General features: G+C 42.1%; 1 protein-coding gene across 1 annotated transcript; it reads right to left on the bottom strand.

The window, feature by feature from the left end:
- Positions 1-252: 252 nt before the first annotated feature.
- Positions 253-27,536, bottom strand: Arcn1 (archain 1). Its single transcript, XM_028783809.1, has 10 exons — positions 27,404-27,536; positions 18,870-19,133; positions 17,822-18,001; positions 17,501-17,706; positions 16,256-16,420; positions 9,112-9,277; positions 8,188-8,335; positions 7,702-7,810; positions 3,891-4,095; positions 253-2,191 (listed from the first exon to the last, which is right to left on the bottom strand). The coding sequence occupies exons 1-10, from the start codon at positions 27,404-27,406 to the stop codon at positions 2,102-2,104; spliced, it is 1,536 nt and encodes a 511-aa protein (XP_028639642.1). The 5' UTR covers positions 27,407-27,536; the 3' UTR covers positions 253-2,101.

The raw sequence follows: 27,536 nt of genomic DNA, 5'->3' as shown, positions 1-27,536 counted from the left end.
TTCATTTACTCATCACTGACGAAGGGAAGGCTCCAAGATACTGCAGAATGCTAGCCTTTAAAAACATAATTCATTTGACTGACTCTACACTGCTGACAAATGGAAGACTCCAGATCCAGTGAAAGCTCTAAGAAGCCTTAATCCTACTAAAAACTATGCTGTCAGGATTGAGTGTGTGTACTCAAATACACAAAACAGGGACACAATACCTGGGAAACTGAGACAAGGCAATGAATACACTTGGATAAATTATTTTCTTTAAAAAAAATTATCATTAATCTTTAATTTTAGATCCTATTACAGTATCATGAATCACCAAGCAGATCTCAAAGTTAGAGTCCAGTAAACATCTCATTTTATAATACTCTTTTTTATTTGATTAAAGAATTTGCCTCCGTTGTGTACATTGGAATGTTATATTCCCTATGTATTTTACAGGGTTACAAAATGTCTCTCATTTTAAATATTACCCCAAAAGTAATCTCAGAAAAAAAGTCTTTTGTGAAATTAAACTTGACTTTAAAAATCATAGGGACGAACAACTCTGAAATACAACTGGATTAATAAGATTTCTTGTCTACTTTACTACATGACAGACTTCTTATCCCAGTCCCCTTCCTCAGAAAACCTCACGTGAAAACCAAGCTAGAGATAAGGACTCTTCCCTGATGCAGTTTAGGGGAAAGGGAAAGGCTAGAACTTTCTGTAGCAAGCCGTCCCAGCCACAGCCCTCTGTGTGCCGGCTCTACTTCATGGGTCGTATACTCCTGCCAGGGAAGGCCAGGTGTTCAGAGTGAGCGCTCTGCTCTGCAGTCACCTGAGAGAGTGGAGGTCATCTACTGTCACTTACTGCTTCCCACTGCCACTGCCTGTGGCCTTGCAGCATCTGCTCAACCACCCCACACAGGGCAATGCTTGGCGGGACTGGCTGATTCAGCCTCCACTGAAAAGGTAATGGATCAAAACGAGCTGAGAAACTCCTACCATTATTACATGATGACACCAAAAAGGCTGAGGAGGAGAAAAAGGTTTTCAGGAACAAGGACAGAGAGGCAGGTGGAAAATGTCAGGTTAGATGGGGTATATTTGAGTAACCCCTCACTACATACCAATATAATCACCTGCCTCTCAAGCGCCACCACTCGACTGGTGATGACGGAGTCTCTTCAGTGGTTCAGGGATAATGAGAAATGGCACACACTTGCGAGACTCCATTCTGCTGGAGACTGATGAAGGAAGAGCATCTGGGAAGGGGAGGGGGTGGACACGAGGAATCTGAGTGGACTACAACCCTCCTGAGTGACAATGCTTCAGCTCAACTGTCCCATAGCATGCAGAACTCTAAGTCTGGGTAGCATTAGCAGCAAACATGATTACATGTGAAAATGGATGTAGCCATCTTACTAGGCACCTTGAAAAGGTGTGCACACATAAAGGCTGCTTCTCAGCCACTGCCTGCAACTGGAAGGGCAGGGCTCACAAGGGAACAACGTCTTAAGGAACGGAGCAACGGATGGATACAGGAGAGAAAATAAGACGGCCTTGTATTTCAACTTTTAGACTCCACGTCCCTTAAGCAGTTCACCGGTACTGTCTGAACGTCAAGAATGGGTTAGATAACCTTGTTCTCAGAGTGCTGAACACAATTACCTACACAGATGACTCCAGGCTGTGACTAAGTGTACTGAAAGAAAACAGAAAGCAAAGGGGTGTGAAACACTCTAATCTATAGAGAAAACTTTTTAAAACAAAGTATGAAATATATCTATATTTAGGGCTTAAAATAAAGGGAGACTTGGGTGAAGGCAGGCAGAAGAGCTATTTACTGGGGCATTCCCTGGAGAGCTGGCTTCCTGCTGGCCAAAGAAATCAGCAGCCTTTCCCTTTATGTCAGTGTCATTTCTTTGTCAAAAATGTCTCTGTGACACCACAACACGGCGTGAGTTGAGGGTCCTTGCGCGCAGAGAACTTGCACTGTATCAGAAAAAAGGGGGGGAGGGGGATCTCCAATGGCTTGTAAATTTGGAAAAACTCTTCAGCCACTTTTGGCTTCTTCTTTATTAATCTGAAATCCTTCCTTTTCAGCTTTCCCTTCTTGGTATTACAGGATTTCATATTTGTCCACTAAGAAAGTGGTCTCCGTGGAAAACCTGACAGGGCTGTTTCCATCTACCTGGGTCACTTTGGTAACCTAGGAAAACAAAGAGAGGGGAGGGGGAGAGAAAGAAGAATGGTCAGTCTCTGAGATGTTAACTGCAGTTTCATTGTATTGCAGCACTAAAAGGACCTTGGAAATATCACAAAGCACTCAGAGCTCGCACTTGTCACTTGTGGCATCATCTAGTCTGTCCTCTAGAGAAATGACTGCTACAGTAAGACAGCAGCTGCCACAAGTGAGTGGCGAGGAGCAGTCTGCCACATAAAACCCAGGAAAGCCAGACATTCTATAAGGACGATCACTCAACATTCTGATCCTAAATAAGCCTGCTACCTCTCCTGCATTACTTACTAAATCCATCTCAGTCTCTTGTGTCCAAAGCCAGACTATGTTGCAAGACCTTCTTTTTCTACATTTTATTTTATGTGTATGGGGGTTTTGTGCATCATTTTGTGTCTGGTGACAGGAAAAGCCAAAAGCAGGCACTGGATCAGCTGGGACTAGAGTCACAGACAGGAATCACACCGGAGTTGTCATGTAAGTACAAACCTGGCTCCTCTGGAAGAGAGCAGCCAGGGCTCCTGAGTCATCCCTCCTGCCCCAGAATTAATGTTTTCTTTTTCTTTTTTGTTTGCTTTTGTTTTTGGAGACAGGGTTTCTCCATGTAACTCTGGCTGTCCTGGAACTTGCTCATATGTAGAGCATACTGGCCTCACACTCATAGAAATAGGCCTGCCTCTGCCTCCCAAGTACTGGGATTAAAGGTGTGAGCCACTACACAAGGCTCAGAATCACACATTTTAACACTCAGGGCTTAGGTAGGCTAACCAAGCACTGTTCACTGATCCATGGTCCTAGTTCTATGCAGTAATTTTGCTTCTTAAAAAAAAAAAAAAAATTGGAGGCCAAGAATATAACCCAATGGTTAAGCATTTGCCTAGCATGCTGAGGCTCTGGGCTGGATTTTCAGCATTACTAAATACATAGGTATTTTGATTTCCTGGGTAAAAGGTAAAGCAATAGCAAGACAATGAATATGCAAATAGACTTTAAGATACATGAGGTTAGAAGAAATTTAGTGTAGATGAATCATGTACAATCAGTAAGTACTCTTACAAGAAATATTTTATTTACTTTTAAACTTTATCTAAAGAAGAAATCTGAGACCAGCAGGATGGCTCAGTAGGTACAGGGGTTTGCTCTGTTGCTGAGAAGGAAAGAACTGACTCCATTAACCTGTCCTTGACCTCCACAAACGAGCTGACACACACATGGTCTTATATATACACACAAAATAAAATTTTTTCTTTTTAGATTTGTTTTGTGTGTGTGTATTTTTTGCCTGGTGCCTGCAGAGGTCAGCAGAGGGCATTGGATCCACTGGCACTGGAGTTCTGGATGGTTGTAAACAGCCATGTTGGTGCTGGGAACCAAGGCCACGTTCTCTGCAAGAAGGGCAAGTGCCCTTTGTGTGCTGAGCTTTCTGGCTGCTACAAACAGAAGGCAGACCTCTATGAGTTGGAGGGACACCTGGTCTACATAGCAAGCTCTAGGCCAGCCAGGGCTACATAAGCCAGGGCTACAGAAGCAGACCCTGTTATAAAAGGGAGAAAGAGGTATGATGATTGAGTCAGAGCCGTGGTCTGCAGAAGACTTCAGCTGTGAGTTTTGCCTCGACATGAAACCGTGCTACCTATCAGACCTTGTCCTGCCTTTTGTTACAACAGAGTACCTGTATGTTGCAGTAATTCTTTTTGGAGATGAAAGAAACTTGAACAGGGAAGAAGTCATTGGGCTGCCCAGGAATGCTGAACTCCAGGCTGCCACTCTTATTTCTGGCATCAATCACTGGCAGGCACCACTCCAAGGTATTTCTCCGACTGTCATGTCGATATTCCCCGTCGATCTCACCGATCACAGGCGCACCCACACCCGATCTGTCACGAGAAGCATCCGGTCAGAGCAGATGTCTGGAGCTCAGAGAACTCCAACAAGGAAAGCCAACCTCAGATCTGATGACGTAGTTCAAAATCTGCCTCAAATTCTCTAGAAATTATGCTGCTTGGTAACTTCAAGGATCACAGTTGTAAAACCTTGGCTAAGGACATCAATCACTTAACTCCCTTTGTAGAGAAAGATAAATGGAACAACAGGTATTTGGGATACAGCTCTGGGGGTGGACTAGACCTAGGAGCTAACAGAGAACTAAGACTGCAGATGTCTATAAACATATTTTCATTGTAAATAATCACTAATGGTTTGGCAGCCTGTTAAGGACATTTTAAAATTTTTACATTTATTGGTGTTTTGACTGTATATGTCAGTATGAGGGTGTTGTATCCCTTGAAACAGGAGTTACAAACAGTTGTGAGCTACCATGTGGGTGCTGAGAACTGAACCTGGTCCTGTGGAAAAGCAGCCAGTCCTCTTAACCGCTAAGCCATCTCTCCAGCCCTGTTAAGGACTTTTTAACCATGAAACTCTTTGATAAATAATGAGGAGAAATACAGGAGTTTGGTATCAGGGAAGACTTTATACACCAATAATAGAGGTAAACTCAGATCTTTGACAAGATCTGTTACCAAAAAGAGTTGATCATGTTTCAAACCTTACTGAAGCCAATGCTAGTGAGTTGATCTGCTTATAATTTAGTGGATTTATTTGGTAAAGGAAAAATGAAAGCATGACTACAAGGTATGGGTAAAATAGACTGGAAAAAGAGATACAAGGTTGTCTGGTCACAGAAGAATCAGGGCTAGTTAGGATGTACTTTGCACTCCCACAAACGGCTGACAGGCAGTGTCACCTACTCCCACAGATTCTAAGTTTACACTCTTTTAGTTCACCAGTGACACTCAATGCTTACATTAGGGGCAGGGTAAATGAGGAAAACAAAGACGTAAAAGGGTGGCAAAAGATTTAACTCTTTCCTATCAATTTTACAGTGTTTGCTCCTTCTCTGTGCCCAGTTCTGACTGACTTCTAATCTGCTCTAGATACTGGGGTAAAATGTTTTCAAAGACCTCTTCAGGCCACTGTAAAGTTAAACGAAGACACAGGAAACCACCACAGCATAATTATAGAGTAGACAGACCTAAAAACTGTGGCATTCTAAAAATAGTCTAGTAAAATAAATCTCAACAAACAAGTCCACCCCTCAGCAGTGCCCAAGTCCTACCACTGTTCGAGGTAGCTATTTCCTGTTCTGAACAAACAACTGACTTGTGAAGACAGTCACTCTATCATTTTACTTTTTTCAAATTAGGGTCTTTTTTGTATAACATAGGCTTGAAATCAGAACTCTCCTGCCTCTCAAGGGCTGGAACTATAGGTGTGCTGGCTGATCCTATTAATGCGAGTATTGGCATGGTGGTTTGAATAAAAAATGGCCCCTAGAACCCCATAGGGAGTGGCACTATTATGAGGTGTGGCCTTGTTGGAGGAAGTGTGTCACTGGGGGGATGGGCTTTGAGGTTATAGGAGCTCAAGCCAGGCCAAGTGGCTCACTGTTCCTGCTGCCTGAGGATCTGAATGTAGAACTCTTAGCTACCTCTCCAGCACCATGTCTGCTTGCTTGCCACCATGTTTCCTGCCATGACAATACTGCACTAAACCTCTGAACCTGTAAGCCAGCCCTAATTAAATGCTTTCCTTTATAGGGGGATAGAGAGAATGGCTCAGAGGTTGAGAGCACTGTCTGCTCTTCCAGAGGTCCTGAGTTCAATTCTCAGCAACCACATGGTGGCTCAAAACCATCTGTAATGAGGTTTTTTTTGCCCTCTTCTAGCTTGCAAGCATACATGCAGACAGAATGTCGTATATATAATAAATAAATCTTTTAAAAAATGCTTTGTTTTTTTAAAGCTGCCATGGTCATGGTATTTCTTCAGAATAATAAGACAACTGGTAATATAGAATGTTTTAAAAAGTAGAAATAAAGCCAGGTGGTGGTGGAACATGCCTTTAATCCCAGCATTTGGGAAGTAAAGGCAGGTGGATCTCTATGAGTTCGAGGCCAGCCTGGTCTACAGAGAGGACCAGGATAGCCAAGGCTACACAGAGAAATCCTATCTGAGAGAGGGAGTCCCCAGAAACAAGCATGACTAAAGTGAGACGTGGCCAAGAGACACCCCCCAGTAATCAATAGCAACAAAACTAGAAATTTAGTATTTTGTTGCAATAAAAGTTGAGGCATATAACAATGCAAATACTCTGTGGCTCACAATTAAACCCTGTATTGCCTATGGCAGGGCTGCAGATGAGGGTAGCAGCTGAGGCAATGACTGTACACTCTTCTGGAGACACATGATAGTTCCAGAGGACTGTGAGAATATGCCAGTGAAGTACACAAGACATCAATGGAAGGAAAATTCTGAGGTGTGTATATGTGTGACAGGGCCTCACACCATAGCCTAGGCTGACCTGGAACTCAAACTCAAAGGATCCTTCTGCTTTGGTCGCCCAAGTGCTGGGATTAGTGTGTAAGCCACCATACCCAGCTTGACATGTGTTTATCTTGCCTGTACTGACAGTTTCCCAGGTGTGTATGTCAAAACTTACTGTACTGCATGCTTCATGTCAATCATAACTTAAAGCTTCTAGAAAACTCAATGAAACTGATGTAGGCACACTGTACCCAAAACACACTCCCACCTTCAGTGGAAGAGAAGGGAAAACGCAGGCTGGCAAACTGCTTCTCTGAAATGTGCAAAAGACATCTGACTGGAAATGGGTTCATCCTCTTGGCCCTGGGAAGACTAAAGAGTGAGTGGAGCCTAACTAAACAGCTCTAGCACTGCAATGAATTTGTCTTGGTTTCAAAGTAAATTCCACCCCTTTCAAAACGTACAGCTCACTCCAACATGCATAGTGCCTTTAACCATACACAGCAGCGTGCTCTCTGACAGATGCATGCTGTCTATGAGGTCTACCATCTCTATCTCTTAATTTCTGTTCAAAAAAGATTATTACCCTTTTTTTTCCCCTTCCCTTCTGCCTCTTGCTCTGGCCCTGCTCACTCCTGGCCCAAAGGTTTATGTAAGTACACTGTAGCTGTCTTCAGACACCCATAAGAGGGCATAGATCTCATTATGGATGATTGTGAGCCACCATGTGGTTGCTGGGAATTGAACTCATGACCTCCGGAAGAGCAGTCAGTGCTCTTAACTGCTGAGCCATCTCTCTAGCCCATAACTGGTATTTATGAAGAAGCAGTATCTGTTACACCTAGTGCTTCAGATTACAGGATTATTCACCTATAATCCTAGCTACTCTTGAGATTAAGAAGGACAGTCTGGGCCATTTTGTGAAACTCTGTCTCAAAACAGGTAAAAAGAGGACTGAAAAGAAGCTCACTGGTAGAGCTCTTGCTGTGTGTAAGCCTCTAGGTTTAATCAATATTACCACACTGGGAAGAAAATAAGCCAACATTTGAGAATGGATATTCAGTGAGGTACTGCCTCCTGGGGTTTCATCCCCAAACCCCAGGAACCAGCTCTGCAAATCAACACAAGGATAAGGATTCTTTAGAGACTGTCACTTACGGGAGTGGGATGGTGATGACCACATCATTGAGCTCTAAGTTATCCTCCTGTAGTTCATACTCTATGTTGACATCACAGCCGTTGCCACTCTCAGATGGCCAGCAGTTAACTGAGAAGAAAAACAAGGCCATCACAGCTCAGCTTTAGAAAGAGTAGAACTGTTTCTTGGGCTTTGGGCTAAGATCAAGCTTGAAAGAATAGAAAATGTTAACATTGCAAATACAGCTGATCTATAGCATCCTAACGTAAACTATACACTGGTGGCTCAAAACCGTCTGTAATTCTAGCTCCAGGGGATCTGATGACTTCTTCTGGCTGTCACAGGCACCTATTCATAGACGGCACACATTCACTCCAAGACACATACACATAAATCTTTTAAAACATTAAAAAGTTTAGCATCAATTCCAGTTTGCCAAAAAACAAAAAAACAAACAAACTTGTTATGGCAATAAAGATACGAGGACACCCACCACCGACACCTACTTGTCAAAGGAATAAAAGACTCCTCTGTTGTCTGTAGTCTCCACTTCAGTACCCCTACATCACTGTTGACTGGAAATGACTTCTCTGGGTTTTTCAAGCCAATGAGAGACTCTGCAGTAAAAAGTTTTTTATCCACATTTGGATGGGTCTGGAATGAGAAGAGAAGGAAGCCTGAATGAACTGAAAGTTCAATGACAAGTGAAGGGGCCAGCGAGATGGCTCAGTAGGTAAAGGCACTTGTTTCTTAGCAACAACATGAGCTCAGTCCCTAGGACCCAGAAAGACGAGAACCAACACATGGCATATGGATGTCCACACAGACATATATACTTAAGCACAAAAAACAGACACACAAAGAATAAATACCCTAAAAATAAAAAGTAAAGAAGGAAGAAGCTGAAAATGTAGCTCGGTTGGCGAAGAACTCGCCTGGCATGAATGGGGCTCTGGACTCCACTGCCCAGAGTACTAGCACTCTCAAGTCAGAGGCAGGAGGAGTCAGAGGTAGGAGGATCCGACAATGAGAAGCCCAAGGTCATATTCTGTTACACAGTGAGTCTGAGGCCAGCCTGACCTACGTGAAGCCTTGTCTCAACTACTGCACATCAAGGAAGGGGGGGGGAGGATAACAGAAAATAAACCCCTCTGGGCTTACATAGTAGATAAACAGGATTCTTTTTTTTTTTTTTTGATAAATAGGATTCTTAATAAATTATATATATATATATTAATATATTTAAATTTTGTGGAAAGATTTGCCTTCTATAAAGACTTAAGACCATCTTTTTAAAAGGGGGGCCAAGGCTATAGTTGAGTCTAGCTCAAGCAAGATCCTGTATTCAATTTCAAAGTCCTGCAAAAAATCAAATAGAAAATCCTGAACCGAGAGTATCCTAGCACTCAGTACGGAAAGCCTCTACATACCTGTAGCTGCACCCCTTTCTTGTCTTCATTTTCCACATGAAGACGAATCCTGCCAAATTTGTCATCTGAGATCCTCAGCATGATCATGCCATGCAGCTCCATGTTCTGTAACCCTCCGTCTCTCCCACACGTCAGTGTGATCTTCTCTTCAATCTTCATATGCACACTGCAGAACCGAAGCCAGTCAGTACGTCAGGAGAGCAGTGACCAGTCAGTATGTCAGGAGAACAGTGACCAGGCTGGAGATGGGGTTAAGTTGGTAGTGTCTGTCTAGCATCATGAAACGCTGAGTGATCCCCCAGCTCCACACAGAACCAGGCGTGAAGGTACTGCTTTGGTATGTGTACATGGGAGGTAGGGTTTCGAGGAGAATCTAGAGTTCAGGCCATCTTTGGCTCATAGTGAGCTGAAGGTCAATCTGAACCCCAAGAGACCCTGTCCTTAACAAGAAAGAGAAGGAGCTAGAAAGATGTCTCAGCTGTTAGAACACACGCTACTCATGCAGAAGACCCCAGGTTGCTTCCCAGCACCTGAAATGGGACAACTTAAAATCACCTGTAACTCTAGCTGCACACACACACGCACACACGCACACACGCACACACGCACACACGCACACACGCACACACGCACACACACACACTCTTTAAAGACAGTCTTATTCATTGGGTGTTTTGCTTGTATGTATGTGCACTACCAAGTGTATGTCTGATGCCTGAAGCAGTCAGAAGACAGCAACAGATCCACGGGAACTGGAATTAGGGATGGTTGTAAACTCATCACCCATTACTGGGAATCCAACCCAGAACCTCCACAAGAGCCACAGATGCTCTTAATTGGAGACTCATCTCTTCAACCCAACAAATAAGTTTGCTAAAAAACTTCATACTTTGTGGGGTTCATGGATCGACATGTGTGGCCATGGTGTTTACAGAGACCCCCTCCAAAAGGCCTTTCCAGAATTTATCTTAAAAATAAATTCTAGGGACTGGAGAGATGACTTAGCAGTTAAGAGCACTGACTGCTCTTCCAGGGATCCTGAGTTCAATTCCCAGCAACCACATGGTGGCTCACAACCATCTGGAATGGAATCCAATGTCCTCTTCTGGTGTGTCTGACACCTACAGTGTACTCTCACACACACATATATAAAATAAATCTAAAATAAAAAGTAAATTAAAAAATTTCTCATGCATGAAACAACACAGTGTTATCTACTGAAGAATGGTCTACAGTAGTTTCTAGTACCAACTACATAGGAGAGGTATGCATACAAATGAATACCAGATAGCAGTGAGAAAAAAAATAAAGAAAATCTTCAACATGAAAATCATATAAGTAGCCATGGAAGCCCATGCCTACAAGCTGAGCACTAAGGAACTAAAGCAGGAGAATTCTCACAGATTTGAACATGGGCTCCTACAGTGAGTGCCACATATTTCTAGAAACAAGAAAGAAAGAAGGAAACAAAGAAAGAAGACAGTAATGTCTAAACTTACTTTATAAGCAAATTAAAAAAATAAAGGCCAGGTGTATAGTATTCCCTTTAAATCCCAACACTTAGGAGGCAGATACAGTAGATCTCTGTGAGTTTAAGGCCAGCCTGTTCTACACAGCAAGTTCTAGGTAGTGTTTGTCTCAAAAACAAACAACAAAAAACGTAATTTTTTAAAAAAGAAATTTCAACATAGATACTCTGTAAAGGTAGACAATGCTTCCCCCAGAAGCTATGTTTCATTAAAGAAAAGTCTCTGTGCCGGGTCTGGGTATAAGGCCTCCAAGACAACACAGGCCATTGCCCTGCTGGTTTGCTCACCTTAACTAGATGAAAGGCCTACTGTTGAAGATACAACTCACTTTGGTTGCAGGACACAGGGAACTGACCTGAAAACTTCTTCCCTGTTGGCTAGCTTTCAGTGCTGGAAGGTACTATGCAGACCACTTAGGAGAAAAAGATAAACTGCCTTACCAAGTACTAGACCCTGAATGCTATACTATTGACCTGCCAGGCAAGATATCCCCAACGGTGCAATGGTGGCATGGAGGTTATAGAAGGGTAACCAACTGCTTTCTGGTTTGGTCTGAGGCCTACACTTCACAAGAGGGAATTCATGCATGATACTGTAAGCCAGTTAAAGCTCATGGTTTGGGACATCACAGGCCTTAGAAAATTTACTACTGTTATTTTGCTATCATGATACCGCTTCCTAAATATTTATGTCTATACTCAAGTTAGTGTTGCTCCCAGACTTGGCTAGAAAAGCCTCTGTCTGCAGTTGGCAGCAATGCAGACTCCTAACTCTTCAAAGTGCTGAGGCTAGCTCTAAAGGGAACATCTGTATCAATACCGTCTTCTCCAGGTTCAGGGGAGCTCACAGAAGAGGGGGTGCAACAGGGTTAAGAGCCAAAGGATAGGGAGGAACTCCCAGAACTGCTGTCCTATGGACAGGACATAGCTGCTGCACTCACCAGCTCACCGCAGCTACGGTTAGGTGGATAAGATCAAGCAACAAGGTCACTAAGCATTCTAGCAACACTAACTGGATTCGGTGGCTTACAAAAAAAAAGGGAAAAAATAAATAAAAAGGAGACGTCATGAATGTGGGAGGGAAACATGTTGAAGAATGTCCTGGGGAAGTGAAAGGGTTAACCTAGGGGTGGGTATGATCAAGATACATAGTATACATGCATGAAGTAATGAAAGAATAAGACATATCCTAAAAAAGTAATAAAACTTAAAGACTGCATCTATTTTACCAGGTACTACCTTGGGTACCTATTGCTAACATCATACCGCATGTGTTTCACTATCTGTACCCCACAGTACCTTTTTAGTAGTATCTATACACACATACACGGACTTTTTTCTCCCGTGTACTATTAAGGCAGGTTATGAACACCGCAGCCCTTCTACCTCTCAACACTTTTTCTTACTTTGTAAGAACAAAGACATTCCTGTAGTTCTGTATTAAAAGTGCTTGTCTAGAATGCTTAAGAGTATTTTCTAATATAGCCATATTAATACAATCAACTTCATGAATTTATACTGAATTAATACTTTGATCTGACCTACCAAAAGTATATCAGTTGTCCATTATCACAAGACACAGTACAGGATCCTATTCAGGGCAAAACAGTGCATTTAGATGTCACATTGCTATGATTTCAAGTAAGTAAATTCTTGGGTTTTCTTCTTTTGTGTGTGTGTGTGGGGGGGATGTTTTGTTTTGTTTTGTTTTATGAGACAGGGTTTCTCTGTGTAGCCCTGGCTGTCCTGGAACTCACTCTGTAGACCAGATCCACCTGTCTCTGCCTTCTGAGTGCCAGTACCACCTGACTGGAGTTTACTTCTTTTATGCCTCTAGGAATTGAACCCAGAGCCTTACACAGGTTAGGCAAGCACTGCAGAGGATTGCCCCATGCTGTTTGTATTTTGATGCTAATTCTGCTTCCTCAAGAGGGGCTGTCCCAAAGATAAGTGGATGAGTACTCAGTTGTTTTCAGGTAAACCGGCTCCCCATTTTAACTGGTCAAATAAAGGCTAGATCCTGTGACTGGGCAGTGGAAGGGAAAGGTGGGGCTAGAAGTGTTAGAGAGGAAGTAGGAGAGTAAGAGGAGAGAGAGGAAGCTGGAAGAAGAGGTGGAAGGAAGATAGAGCAGAACCATGTGGCCTGGCGGGGCCACAAGTAACAAGGCATCTCATAGCCGGGGAACAGAGTAGTGCAGGGGTAGATCTATCCAATCTAGACATACAGCTTATACAGATTATAGCTGGGGAAGAGAATAGTGCAGGGATAGATCTGTCCAATCTAGACATACAGCTTATAAATATTATAACTAAGTTGTGTGCTCTTTACACAGACTTATTGGGGGTTGGAGATTTACCACAACAAAGCACTATTTACTATTTGCTCATTATCTATAATTTAATGGAAAAAGGCAGCTGGAAATTATGTCTAATTGTGGTAGTCTGAATGAGAATGGCCTCCAAAGGCCACTGAATATTTGTTTTTGAATGTTTGGTTCCCAGCTGGTGGAATGTTTAGGAAAAATTAGGAGGTTTGGCTTTCCAGGAAGTTTAGCCTTGATGGAGGCCGTGTGATCGTGGGAGGTTTCAGAAGCCCACATCAAGCTCCAGCTCTCTCTTTGCTGACTGTCTGAGGATCAGAAGACACGCTCCCAGCTACTGCTCTAGCACCACGCCAGCCTGCCACCATGCTCCTGTCCATGATGACCATCAACTAACTCCAAAACTGTAAGAGAATCACGGAGGCTTTCTAGTCTTCATCATGGTGGTTTTTTCTTTTTTTACAGCAACAGAACATAACTAAGATATAAGTATATGTCTGGTTTGTATAAGGATTTTTAAGAGATAAGCCACAGGCTTTTACCCCCTCTATAGTACAGATTATCTTATCCCTTCAGAAAAATGTCCAAAAAGTAGATAATATTGGTTGTCTTCACCATATGAAACTTACATAGTTGAGAAGACTTTTATACATTTAAAAAAAATTTTACTATACAAATTAGAAATACATAACAATAAGAATAATGCTACTGCTTTGTGCAATTAATTATTAAGTCCAATCTATACATATTCTGTAATAGAAATGCATGTCTATATGCATGTGTGCCTATTGCCTGGTGCACCACATGTATACCTGGTGCCTGCAGACACCAGAGAAGAGGGCACTGGATTCTCCAGAGCAAGAGGTACAGATGGCTGTGATTTACCACGAGGGTGCTGGGAACTGAACTTGGGTCCTCTAGAAAAGCAGCCAATCAGTGCTCTTAACCACTGAGCCATCTTCCCAGCTCTAGAATTTCTTTGAAGCTAGGTAAACTACAGTGGCTACAAAGAATATTTGGGGCTCTTATTTTGTTTTTTTTTTTGTTGTTGTTGTTTCTGTTTTGTCCCAGCCTCTTAGTTCCTTCCTAAAACAAAGACACTAGACTCAAAAACACAAAAGTCTGAATCTTAGTAATGGAGGTCCCCACATTACCTTTTACAGGAGTTCCCTTGTGTTAGAGCTAATTTAATCACTTGGAAAAGTCTTAAATTCTCATCTCTATGTTATGGTGTTTGAAAGTATGCAGCCTCCATTGATCAAGAGCACAGTTTGCTCTCACAGAAAGCCTGAGTTCAGCTCCCTGCACCCATGTGGAGCAAGCTCACAACAGCTTTCAACTCCAGTGCCAGGGGAATCCAATGCCCTCTTCTGGCTTCTGTGGACACCGCACTCACACATGCACAAGACCCATAAATATAATACATAAGAATACTGGCTGTTCGCCGGGCGGTGGTGGCGCACGCCTTTAATCCCAGCACTCGGGAGGCAGAGGCAGGCGGATTTCTGAGTTCGAGGCCAGCCTGGTCTACAGAGTGAGTTCCAGGACAGCCCGGGCTATACAGAGAAACCCTGTCTCGAAAAACCAAAAAAAAAAAAAAAAAAAAAAAAAAAGAATACTGGCTGTTCTTTCAAAGAACCTGGGTTCAATTCCCAGCATTCATGGCAGTTCACAACTGTCTATAATTCCAGTTCCAGGGAATCTGATGCCCTTACACAGACATACATGCAGGCAGAACACCAATGCACTTAAAATACAAATAAATAAATAAAAAAAAAAGGCATGAAGCCTCAGCTTTCCTCAAAACAACCAAAATAGTGAAAGTACTTTAGTGAGTGAAGAGATTTATCCAGACGTGACTGTCCACTTCTAACAAAACAGAGCACACGAGAGGGAACAGTCACTTTTTTTATGCACAGCTGATAGCGGCATCCTCCCAGTCTCATCTTTCAGTTGACCTCCAAACTATCAATAACTGCAGGTCTGGGATTAAGGGCAAGAAATTTGCATCTTGATTATATGAACTTGATTAACCTATTGCTTAAAAATGCTACCAACCATTGTTTCAGCCCTGAGATAAAAGACAGACTGAGGGCCTGGAGAGATGGCTCAGTGGTTAAGAGCACTGACTGCTCTGCCAGAGGTCCTGAGTTCAATTCCCAGCACCCACATGGTGGCTCACAACCATCTATAATGGATCCGATGTCCTCTTCTGGTGTGTCTGACTGAAGGCAACCATATTGTGCTCATATAAATAAATAATAAATCTTTAAAAAAAAAAAAAAAGACAGACTGAATTACACTGGATTCAAATACATAAAATTTAGTATGTTAATTTGCTTTGAAGACCTTCACAAATTTTATATTAAAGATTGACTTTTGGTTATAGTTTTAATTAGAAAAAGGCAGGACAAAATATGAGTTAAAGTAGCTCTAGCCCTGTAAGTCGAGGGTTTTTTCTTTGACTTAGGCTTTCATATAACTGAGGCTGACCTTGAACTCCAGATCTTCCAGTCTCCACTCCACCTCCCAAATGCTGGGATCACAGGTATGTTTCACCATGCCATGCTTAAGAGACAAGCTACACAACAGGCATAAAGCTACTTTTCCTAAATTAGCCACTAAAAGGCAAGTTTTAAGCTTCATGGGAAATAGATGACTGAGTCTCCAATGATACGTAAAGTGGGGAAAAACATATTGTAGGTTAATATCTGGAATATGCGCTAAATAAAGATTTTAAGTCAGTAACAGTTAAAAGGCACAAGACCATGGGGCTGGAATGTGCCCAGCTCAGAGATAGACAGTGTGCATAGCACACAAAAGGTTCTGGGTTGGATCCCTAGTCCAAAAACACGTACATAAAGAAGCAAAAACTGACAGAATTTAAAGACAACTTTAAGGGCTGGAGAGATGGCATAGGAGTTCAGAGCACACACTGCTCTGCTAGAGGAGAGTAGCAGTACTCACCTGTAACTCTAACTCCTGGGAGATCTAATACCTCTTGCCTCTTCAGGCACCTGTACTCTACAGACCCCCAAACCGATATACATGAACTAAAAATAATAAAAACACTTAGGTGTGGTAGTACATACCTTTAATTCCAGCATTTGAGAGGCAGAAGCAGGAGGATCTCTTGTGAATTTGAGGCCAGCCTGACATACAGTTGAGTTCCAGGTGAGCCTGGGCTACACAGTGAAATCCTATCTTAAAGAAAAACAGAACAACTACAATTTAAAAAAAAAAAAAGATGGTTTAAAAAATTGTATTGTTTGTTCTTGAAGAAGTCATTGCTTACCTTTCCATATTAATGGGTGGAGCATGCACTTTGGTTGCTTCCGAGGTACGCTTCCCCATATTAGAAGACATAATAGTTTCACCTTCAGATTTCAGTTTGTCCACAAAATTATCTACTTCTTTTCCTTTAGCTCCAAGTTTCAAAGCCTTGCTGGGGCCTGAAGGTCTAAGTAGAAGAATATGAAACAAATAAAATATATGATAAAATACAAAAAAACCATAACCATTAATTAATAGCCTCCTACCAACAAAGCTTTCTCTGGAAGAACGTGAAGATCTTAGGAGAAAAGCTGTTTCCTAGAGTTGGTGGACAACTACAACACTGAAGGCGTAATATGAACTTGCACAAATGGACAGCTACTATTAATATGCAAGTATCAAGTACAAATACAAAAGCTATCATTTTATAGTCATAAATGATCTGATGAAAACACAGCATCCTCCATTTAGACAAATATGACTATGCACAAAACATTTTTGCATATACTTTCAGCAGCCATAGATTCTTCTGAAACATTAAGACTAAAAAATCATATTTTGGGGTTAGGGAGATGGCTCAGAGGTCAAGAGCGCTTGTTCTTGAAGAAGTCCCAGGCTTGGTTCCCAGCACCAACATGGTGACTCACAGCCATCTCTACTTCCAGTTCTGAATGTACTCTCCTGACCTCTACGGGCACCAGGGGCACACACATACTTGCAGGCATACACATACAATTTAAAAATAATTAAAAAAAGAAAACAAACCACAAAACAGCTGATTATTCTAAGAGCACCTGCAGCTCCTGAAGAGGACTTGGGTCTAGTTCCCAGTACCCATAAGGTTGCTCGCACCTGTGTATTACTACAGTTCAAGGTGATCTAACACACGCCTCTGGCCTCTCAGAGACACAAATATGACGAACATATATATGCACAGGCAGGGCAGTTAGACCATAAAACAATAATCATTTAAAAAGAAAAATCCATATTCCACAGTTAAATACTCCCCCACTTCACCAATTAAAACAGCTGTCTTAAGAAATGAAGAAATTCTGTTGTAATTTGTAGAATTCTCTTATAAAAGGAAAAATAACAGATACCTCCTTTATTCCTGTCTTTTATATGTCCAGATTTAGTATCACAGCTTTCGTCATTAAGTCGCTCATTACTTACAGCTAGCTTAGAAACCAACAATCACTCCCATGAAGCACACATATACAGAGCCTTCCTCTGCGTCCTCAGTTGCTGGTAATACACTAGACAGTACCTGGCTGGTGCAGGCGCCACTTTTGGCTTATCAGTTTCAATGATAGTCTCTGTGATCATGGCTGCTGTGCTGCCTCCAGATACTGCAGAACTACCAAATCCCCCAAATCCTGGTGCTTTTTTCCCCTGTCTCTCTGCATCTCTTCGGGCCTGTTGTAATTCCTTTGCTTTACGCCGCATCTCAGCCTTAGCTTCACGTTCTTGAGTCTATGGAAAGAGACACACTTGTTTGTAGCTTTCAGTAGCTATATTAGGAAGTAAAACCAGGAAAATTAGATTAATGAAAGCTAACAGAAAGACACTCAAACTGGCGGCTACTTACCTCTCTGACTGCTCTGAATACTTTCTCCTCATGAGAGTCCATTTCTGTGAAGGTTCTGATCTGTGCCAGGTTAACATTCTCCCGGTATCCCAGGGCAACAATTTCATCAAAAGCAAAAATCAAATCAAAACAGTGCTCAGATATTTCATTTTCCTCTAAGGCGCGGCAATATTCAGGGATCTAATTATGGACAGTAACAGACAATAAAGATTAAGAATTTCATAGCAGCTATGTTTCTAAGTCTTAGCTTTAAATACAAATTTCAAAACCAATGAATTTTAGCACTTGGGAGGTGGAAGCTCACAGTCATCTTTGGGTACACAGCAAGGTTAAGGCTACCCTGGGCTACATAAAATCTTGTCTCAAAAAGATCCCAACTAATAAAATAATGGGGTTGGAGAGATGGCTCAGTGGCTAACAGTATAGACTGTTTTTCCAGAGGCTTGGGTTCAATTCCCACCACCCACATGGTAACACAGACACACACAACAAGGCAGGGGTCCAAGCAAATTTCAGAAACACAGACATACTAAATTAGTTAAGAACTGAGATATGAAAGAACGGGTCTGCATTCTCTTTTGGAAGCAACCCAACAAGTGTCTACTGAATGAAGAGCTGGAGGGGACTGGGTGTAGCTTAGCAACAGAGTGCTTGCACAAAATGCATAAGGCACTACAAAAGAAAAAAAGAAAAAAAAAAAAGCAAGTAAGCAGGCAGGCATTAAAAAAATGAGGTGTGGGCTGGAGAGATGGCTCAGTGGTTAAGAGCCATCTGCACTGACTGCACTTCCAGAGGTCCTGAGTTCAAATCCCAGCAACCACATGGTGGCTCACAACCATTTGTAATGAGATCTGATGCCCTCTTCTGGTGTATCTGAAGACAGCTATAGTGTATTCATATATAATAAATAAATAAATCTTAAAAAAAAATGAGGTGCATGGATAAGTTGTTGAGATGTGTATGAGGGTTCACAAACTGATCATATCAGCTATTTTCGATAAAAAACATAATACAACAGTATAATAATCCAGTACTACAGGTCTCTTACCACCCTTGAGAAGAGCCTTAAAGTCTCCAGATCTTCTAAGATATTGCTGTTTTTTGTAGTGATCAATACCATGTACAGTTTCTCCATAGGTTGGTAGACATATCTTACACTCTCTGTTTCAACAAAAGTATGCTGTTTTCCAGTGTTCATGAGTTTTGGGAAAGCTGCTAATAAGCCTTCAATCCGAGTTCGGGTCATCTCCACAAACTGTCGAGAAACAATAGCCTTTCCCGCTTTCGTGCAGACTGCTGCTGCCAACAGCACCTGCCAAGAGCATACACATAAATAAGTACTCCTTACTTACTTCTTACATTTGTTCTCTCAGCACCTCAGGAGAGCTTTCAAATAAACCACATTCAGTGACATTACATTGTCTTTTTAAATATACTTCATTGTTTTTTTAGTTACAGCATGTAATTTAATTTATAAGACAAAGTTAAGGTAGAAGAAAGTGAAGCAATTATTTCATAACATACCTAAAGCAAAAAAATATATATATATATATACATACATATATACACGCATATATGTGTGTGTATATATGTTAAAAAAATAACTTTTGCCTAGAATATACAGAGAGTGAGGTTCTACCACCAGCATTACACACAAGCATGCATGGAGTCATTTTTTGCAAGATGTATTCTTAAATTATTATTTATATTGGTTGATTGATTGTGGACCCTGTGGGAGTGCCCATGTGTGTGGAAGGCAGAGGACAACTTGAGGGAGTCCGTTCTCTCCTTCTACTATGGGCGCCAAGAACTGAACTCAGGTTGTCAGGCAGGTGACAAGTATCTTCACCAGCTGAGCGTCTCAGCAACCTGTATACGCACACTGTTGATTAGTCAATTATGACTCAGAGCTGGATTGCACTCTGCTTTGGAACAACCATAGACAACAGATCAAGCATTTTCTTTAAAAAGGGGTAGAGATTTCCGTGTCAAATTAGCAATCTGATGAGGCAGACAAAAGGTTTTCACGAGCTCTCAAGTACAGCAGCACTAGCCTAACTCTACTCTCAAGATGCTACGGCAGGAGGAGCACTAGCTTAAGCACCTGTCTCAGAAAAAGCAAAGAGTAGCGCAGCACAGGAAGGCCCCTTTTTGTTTTTACTGTAGTTCATTAAGTCTGAGTTGATCTGCCCTTTGATCAGCCTTCCAGTCCCACTCACTCCTCTAGACACGCGCAAACGAGCTGTGAAGTAGATATTCTACAGGCCTGCTTTTCACCAAAGTTTTGACATTGAGCAATGATTAAGACCCAACACCTTTCCGATGTCTTCCATTTATTTAACAAAACAAATGCAGGAGGAGGAAGATCTTCAAATACCAACGAGAAGAGTAGAAAGGCTAAACAGTGTGGGTTTTTTTTTTTTAATTTGGTTTTTGAAGAAAGGGTTTTTCTGTGTAGCCCTAGCGTCCTAGAACTCGATCACGCTAGACCACACAGGTCTCAAATCCAGCAATCTTCCTATCTCCAACTTGCCGAGTGTTAAGATTACTGGTTTAAGCAGTGTCCTAATAGCCTCTCCAGTATAGAGATCCGAGTGTTCATAAGCACAAGCAACAACAAAAGACTGACAGACTTGGCAAGACTCACTGTTAGGATGAACAAACCCCACTTGTTAAATGTCTCAATTTTATGGAAACCTGTCCATTACAGATGAAGAGCTTGAAAAACATGCGTCAGTCAATTTGAATAAATATCCCACAGTGACAGCACTCCCCTCTCCCAGTACTGGAGACTGAACCCAGGCTGCTAGCATAATAGGCAAGCATGTTATATATCCTAGCATTTCATTGTAAGTTTTCATCTTATTTTATGTTATACAGTGTCTTCCTAAATTGCCCAAGCTGCCTTCAAACATATGTTCGTTCTTTCTGCCTCAGCTTCCAAAGCAGCTGGATTACAGAGTGTATCCATTCAGTTTCAGTGTTTTGTCATCAGTACAGGAGGCCACAGCACCCAAAGAAAATACGTGGTCCCAGCACCTGGGAGGTAAAGGAAGAATCAGAAACTCAAGGTCTGCCAGGTGGTGGTGGCGCATGCCTTTAATCTTTAATCCCAGCACTTGGGAGGCAGAGATAGGCGGATTTCTGAGTTCTCGAGGCCAACCTGGTCTACAGAGTGAGTTCCAGGACAGCCAGGACTAACTACACAGAGAAACACTGTCTCGAAAAACCAAAAAAAAAAAAAAAAAGAAAAGAAAAGAAACTCAAGGTCGTCCTAAAGCTGGGCATTGGTTGGTAGAATACATCTTTAATTCCAGCACTGGGGATGCAGAAGCTGGTGGATCTCTGTGAGTTTGAGGACAGCATTATCTACAGAGTGAGTTCAGAACATCCAGGGCTATACAGGGTATGGTAGGGATAGAAGGGGAGGGAAGGAAAGGGAAGAGGTTAGCTAGTTAGGGTATCTGAGAAAGAATTACCACCATACTTGTTTTTAAGCAGCAGAATAAAACAACTCAACTGTGCCAGGGGAGGGGTGGTGGTGCACATTTTTAGTCCCAGCACTCAGGAGACAAAGGCAGGTAGAGAGATCTCTGTGGGTTCAAGGCTAGTCTGGTCTATGTATCAGGTTCCAGGATAGCTGGGGCTACCTAGAGAGATTCTGTCTGTAGAAAAATTAAACAACCCCACCGATCTTTGTTTTTTTTTGGTTTTTGGTTTTCGAGACAGGGTTTCTCTGTGTAGCCCTGGCTGTCCTGGAGCTCACTCTGTAGACCAGGATAGCCTCGAACTCTCGAACTCAGAAATCTGCCTGCCTCTGCCTCCCAAGTGCTGGGATTAAAGGCGTGCGCCACCACCGTCCGGCCCCCACCAATCTTAATAGACAATTTTATATCTTTTCTGATTTACTTTAAGTGAACGTTGCATTTTCTCATATGAAATCTCAAGAGCTAATACTGTTACTTCCCAAATAAGAACCAAAGTTTAGAAAAGGCTAGATTTAAAGGAAGTAACAGAATTCTCCTGCGTCTTTGATTCTATCAACTCTATACTGAATTTGCTTTATCCAGGGCTGTGTCCATGGTGTATTACCATTACATCCTCAGCCTTTGGTTTTGTTGTTCTGCTTTGCTTTTTTTTGAGAGTTCTCCTTATGTAGCTGAGATTGGCCTTTAACTTTCCATTCTCCTGCCTCTGTTTCCTGAATGCTGAGATAACCTATATGTGTCACAATGTCAGGGCTGCATGACTTACTGAAAGCCTACTGTCACACTAGATACTTTCAGATTATAAAGAAACATATTTGGGTCTGGAGAGATGACTCAGTGATTAAGAGCACTAGCTACCTTTCCAGACCACCAGGGTTCAATTCCCAGTATCCACACGGTAGTTCACAGCTCTCTGTTAACTCCACTTCTAGGTTTCCAATAACCCTCTTCTGGTTTTTCCTTCTTCTGGTCTTTACAAGCACTAGCCATGCACATGATATAGACATACATGCAGTCAAAACATCCATATCCATAACATAAATTTAAAAAGAAAGAAATTTGACATTTTGCTCAGAAGCAGACTGATTAGTAGATATAAGACAAAAAAATAAGATATTGTAATATAAGGCATTACATGCTTAGAAACCTAAGAGAGTGGACAGAGGAGAAAAAATTACCTCTAACTGATAAAAGAAATAACAGTAACATTTGATTAATTCAGGGATTGAATACATAAAGATAAAACATCAGGGTATGCTAATGCCTGCCTTTAATTCCGGCATTCAGGAGGCAGAGATTGGTGATCACCTGTAAGTCTGAGGCCAGTCTGGTCTACACAGTGAGTTCCAGAACAGCCAGGGTTATGATGTAGAGACCCTGTCCCAAAACAAACAAACAAACAAACAAACAACAAAAAATCAGCAGGATAAAAATAATACCTCAAGTAGGAAAACTCTGAGACTCTATTTTAGTCATTTCATTAACTAGATATAAGCAAATAAGATTCCCGAAGCAGGATCAAAGTTCCCTACAGTGAATGTAGATAAACCGCAAAACACCTAGGACATAAGTCACAAGGTCCATTATGCCGCCTCCAGTCACTAACATACCTAGAAAGAACATCTCTGAACAAGATAAAATTATCCTCTGCAAAATTAATACTTTTCTTAAATGCCTCAACACAGTAATGCTTCAGTTCATATTCACATTCAATGAGGTTTAGCAACTACTGAAATAGAAAGTATATTAAAAGGTAAATTCTCCTACCACAATTTTCACTAGGGTCTCACTGCATAGCCCTGGCTGGCCTGAAACTCACTATGTGGACCAGGTAAACTCATGGAGATCTGCCTACTGGAATTATAGGGATGCTTCCACACCTAAGAACAGTCCATCAGTTAAGAGCACTTTCTCCTCTTGCAAAGAACCTGGGATTGATCCCTAGCACTCACACAGAAATGCACACCCGTATCTAACTCCAGATGCCCTTTTCTGCCCTCCTTCAGGTACCAAGCATGCATGGAATGCACATGTATACACAAAGACAAAACGTTCACACACATAATAGTTTTTAAGAGTTAATTTTTAAAAAAATGAGTAACTATGACTCTCAAAAGTTTGTTTGTTTTGGCCAGGTAGCACTGGCACATGCCTTTAATCCCAGCACTTAGAAGGCATAGGTGGGCAGATCTCTCTGAAGCCAGTTCAAGGCCAGCCTGGTCTACAGAGTGAGTTCCAGGATAGCAAGGACACAGAGAAATTGTGTCTTATAAAAATTTTTTTTTGAAATTTTATATTCTTTGAAGAAAACAGAAGTTCAGATCCCAGCACCCACCCGGTGGGCAGCTCACAACCATTTCTAACTCCAATTTGAAGGTACTCCAATACTCTCTCTGGCTTCTGCAAGCACCATGAATACATGTCGTGGTACATATATGCACACCCAGGCAAAACACTAATACACAGAAAACAAATCTTTAGAAAAGGACCAGAGAGTTTGCCTTGCTCTACTAAAGAAACAAATGTTATTTTTAAAAAAGGTGGGGGGGAGGGGTGCAGGCTGGGAAAATAACTAGCTGTAAGCATGAGGATCTGGATCTGAATCCTATCACCTACATAAAAAGTCAGACACGTAGCCATGGCTGCAAGTGCCTATAACCTCAGCACTGGAGGTCAGACAGGCAAATCCTGAGCTCACTGGCCAGCCAGCATAGCTCAAACAGCAAGCTTCTGGTTCAATAGAGCAGAGAGCAAGAGAAGATGCTCAGAGCTACACCATACCCTCACACCCCTGCATCCCACCACACACACAACCTGTAATGTAAGTTTCACTGTCCTGTCAGTCTATAGACTTTGTAAGTTTAAGCATTTGAAAACTTCTCAGTAGGGCTCAGCAGGTAAAGGTATTTGCCATCACAGTAAGTCTATTTACTAACAATTTTCTATAGATAAGCAAATTTTAGAAATGGGTGGTATGGCAAGACTAATTATCAAGTTTATTCAAACATAAAGTTAGTTTAAAAAATGCTTGGCACTGGGGCGGTGGTGGCGCATGCCTTTAATCCCAGCACTTGGGAGGCAGAGGCAGGCGGATTTCTGAGTTCGAGGCCAGCCTGGTCTACAGAGTGAGTTCCAGGACAGCCAGGGCTGCACAGAAAAACCCTGTCTCGAAAAAAAAAAAAAAATGCTTGGCAAGTGTTAAGAAAATTAAGCTTACAGAAAACTAAAGAAAAAGGACAAATGAGAAGATGCGTTTCAGCTAGCATGGTCAAGTCTGTCAGGAAGCCAAGACAAGATGATGCTGAGTTCCAGGACAGCTTGGACTATGTAGAGATCTTCTGGTTTAAGAAAACGAGGTGATATTTGCTCTTGGACATTTTGTGTTGACAATTCAGTAAAACCATAGAAATTTTATTTCTCAAAACAATGTTTATGGACTTGTAACTTATTCTGAAATATATGTTTTAAAAGATAGAAAGGGCTGCTGGGCAGTGGTAGTGCATGCTTTTAATCCCAGCGCTTGGGAGGCAGAAGCAGGTGGATTTCTGAGTTCGAAGCCAGCCTGGTCTAGAGTGAGTTCCAGGACAGCCAGGGCTATACAGAGAAACCCTGTCTTGAACCCCTCCCCAAGTAAAAATAAATAAAAGATAGAAAGGAATGGATGAATGATTAGGTATGTGATAAAATAATTATAGTGAAATGTTAAGAGAAACTAGTTGGCAGTTACAGGGCTGTTCCCTACAGGGGTCTTTGAAACTTTCTAAATGTTGGAATATCTTGTATTAAATAATAATAATGTAAACTACTAGAACTTTTGGTGCAACTTTAAGATCAAAATTTCATCCCACTTGATGCAACTATGGTATCTTGATATTTCTGTAATTAAGTAGGGCTCAAAACATACAGAAGGAATACCAAGCAAGTCTTTGACTTGACAGGGTAGAATACACTGAGATAACTGCTCTCCACAACACAGGAGTCTGTGGATATCTGGATCATGCTAAATGTCTAATTCAGAAATATAGGACATAGCTATATGAATATATATTCACATCAAAAGGACAAGCAAAAAATGCATGTAAGGGGGCTGGAGAGATGGCTCAGCGGTTAAGAGCACTGACTGCTCTTCCAGAGGTCCCGAGTTCAAATCCCAGCAACCACATGGTGGCTCACAACCATCCGTAATGAGATTGGATGCCCTCTTCTGGTGTATCTGAAGACAGCTACAGTGTACTCATCAATAAAATAAATAAATAAATAAATAAATAAATAAATAAATAAAATGCATGTAACTACACATACAAAAATATATACTTACATGTACACATTTCCATGGAACACTTAGAGCTTTACTGTGTCTCAATTATCTTTCATTTTGTTTTGAGACAGGGTTTCTCTGTGTAGCCTTGGCTGTTCTGGAATTCAATCTGTAGACCAACGTGGCCTTGAACTCAAATATCTGCCTGCCTCTGCCTCCCTAGTCCTGGGATGAAAGACATGTACCATCATGTCTGGCACATTTCTCAATTATCAACAAATTTAAAATATTAAACTTCCAAGAATATTTTAACAAACTAGATTTTGGTAAAGATTATCTGGATTTTATTTCCATAAGGTTCTAATGTTAATATTAAAATTACACACTCTAACGTGAAGTATGAACACTCCCTAAAGCGTAAAAGAGTAGTCTGTACACCCTTAATTCCAGTGATGGGAAGGCAGAGGTTAGCCTGGTCAACATAGTGAGAAACCTTTTCTCTAAAAACTAAAAAAAAAAAAAAAAACGGGGGCTAGAGAGACGGCTCAGCTTCTTGTTCTTCTATAGGACCTAGGTTAGAATCCCTGCACCACAGGGAGGCTGACAAGTGTCCATAACTCCAGTTCTAGGGGATCCAATACCATCTTCAGGTGTTGCACAGACACACAACTTCACAGACATAAAATAAAAACATCTTAAAAAGAAAAAAAAACCCATACAAACACAGTAGCCCCCCACCCCCCAAAAAAATCAACCTGTGGAATTGGGGCTTAGGGTTGGTATATGAGGTTTTGGCAATGTCATGTCTAATACCAAATTTTGGGAGGCAAACCTACTTGATGTAATTTATATACCTGAGGCTGGAAAAGAAACTTTCAGTGGTTAAAAAAAAACCAAACATGAATCTCTCCTCTAACCAAGTTCTTATCAAAAGAGTTGTTAGTAGAACCTAATAGGACAAGTACCAAGAGTCATGTTACTTAGGTATGCTTTCAAAGCACCTTAAAAAATTCTTCAAAATTACTAGGTCGCCGGAAAATGGAGAATCTCTTCTTTTTTTTTTTTTTTCCCCACAAACATTCACATTGCAGTTGATAAAGGAGGATCTGGTGGAGGCCATTCTGCTTTCTCCCATCCTCACCTACAGTAATTTCTCCTCTCTTGGTAACAGATGAGTAGGACATAAAGAAAAAGGCTCCGTTGGCACCTACGGAGCCCCGAAGCACAGTTCATCTCGCCTACTCCACACAACACCCGTGATTACGATATGCCACAATCACATCACTCCACCTAAACTGTAGGTTCCTTAAAGACAGAACCCCTGTGTTGTCATTCCGTTTCTTTATGTTCTAGATACACTCTGCGCCAGCCTCGCTGCCAAAGACATACGTATGCGCTACCCTAGTAGAGGGTAGCTACAGGGACACCGGGGTCCTACAAACGGGCGTCCGAAGTTACTATTTCCGTACTGCCTCTACTTCCCCCTTTCAATTAAGAAAGAAAGAAAAAAAAAGAACAAGAAAAGAGCTTTGAGACGACGTGGTGACCGGAGGACGAGAAGGGGCGGACAGGCCCAGTCTTGCGGACCCGGAGCTCGCAGGGAACCGGCGGGACATGAAGGCGGAAGGCCCACGGGACAACCTCCAGCCCGGGTGGGTCGGAGTGGCGGGCGGACGTGGCGGCGCTGCCGGCGGAGGCCGGGTGGGCGCGGCAGCTCGCTCGGGTACTCCGGGAGGCCGCGCCAAGCCCGGGCCGACAGCGGAGCTCCGGGCGCGGCTACTACGGTCCCGGCTCAGCCGGCGAGGACATGGCGAGCAAACCCGGCTCGGTGCTTACCATGGTGAGGCCGCAGGTGGGGCGCGCCGCGCTCTGGCTCTGCAGGGGCTCAGGCTGCCGCCCAGAGAAGCGGAGCTCTGGCCGCTCCGGACCTGCTGCCCCTGACAGGAGGCTCCGCCGCTTCGCCTCTTGC

This window comes from Grammomys surdaster, unplaced genomic scaffold, assembly GCF_004785775.1.
Source record: "Grammomys surdaster isolate TR1022 unplaced genomic scaffold, NIH_TR_1.0 1164, whole genome shotgun sequence".
Lineage (NCBI taxonomy): Eukaryota > Metazoa > Chordata > Mammalia > Rodentia > Muridae > Grammomys > Grammomys surdaster.
This window is presented reverse-complemented; position numbering and strand designations above follow the sequence as displayed.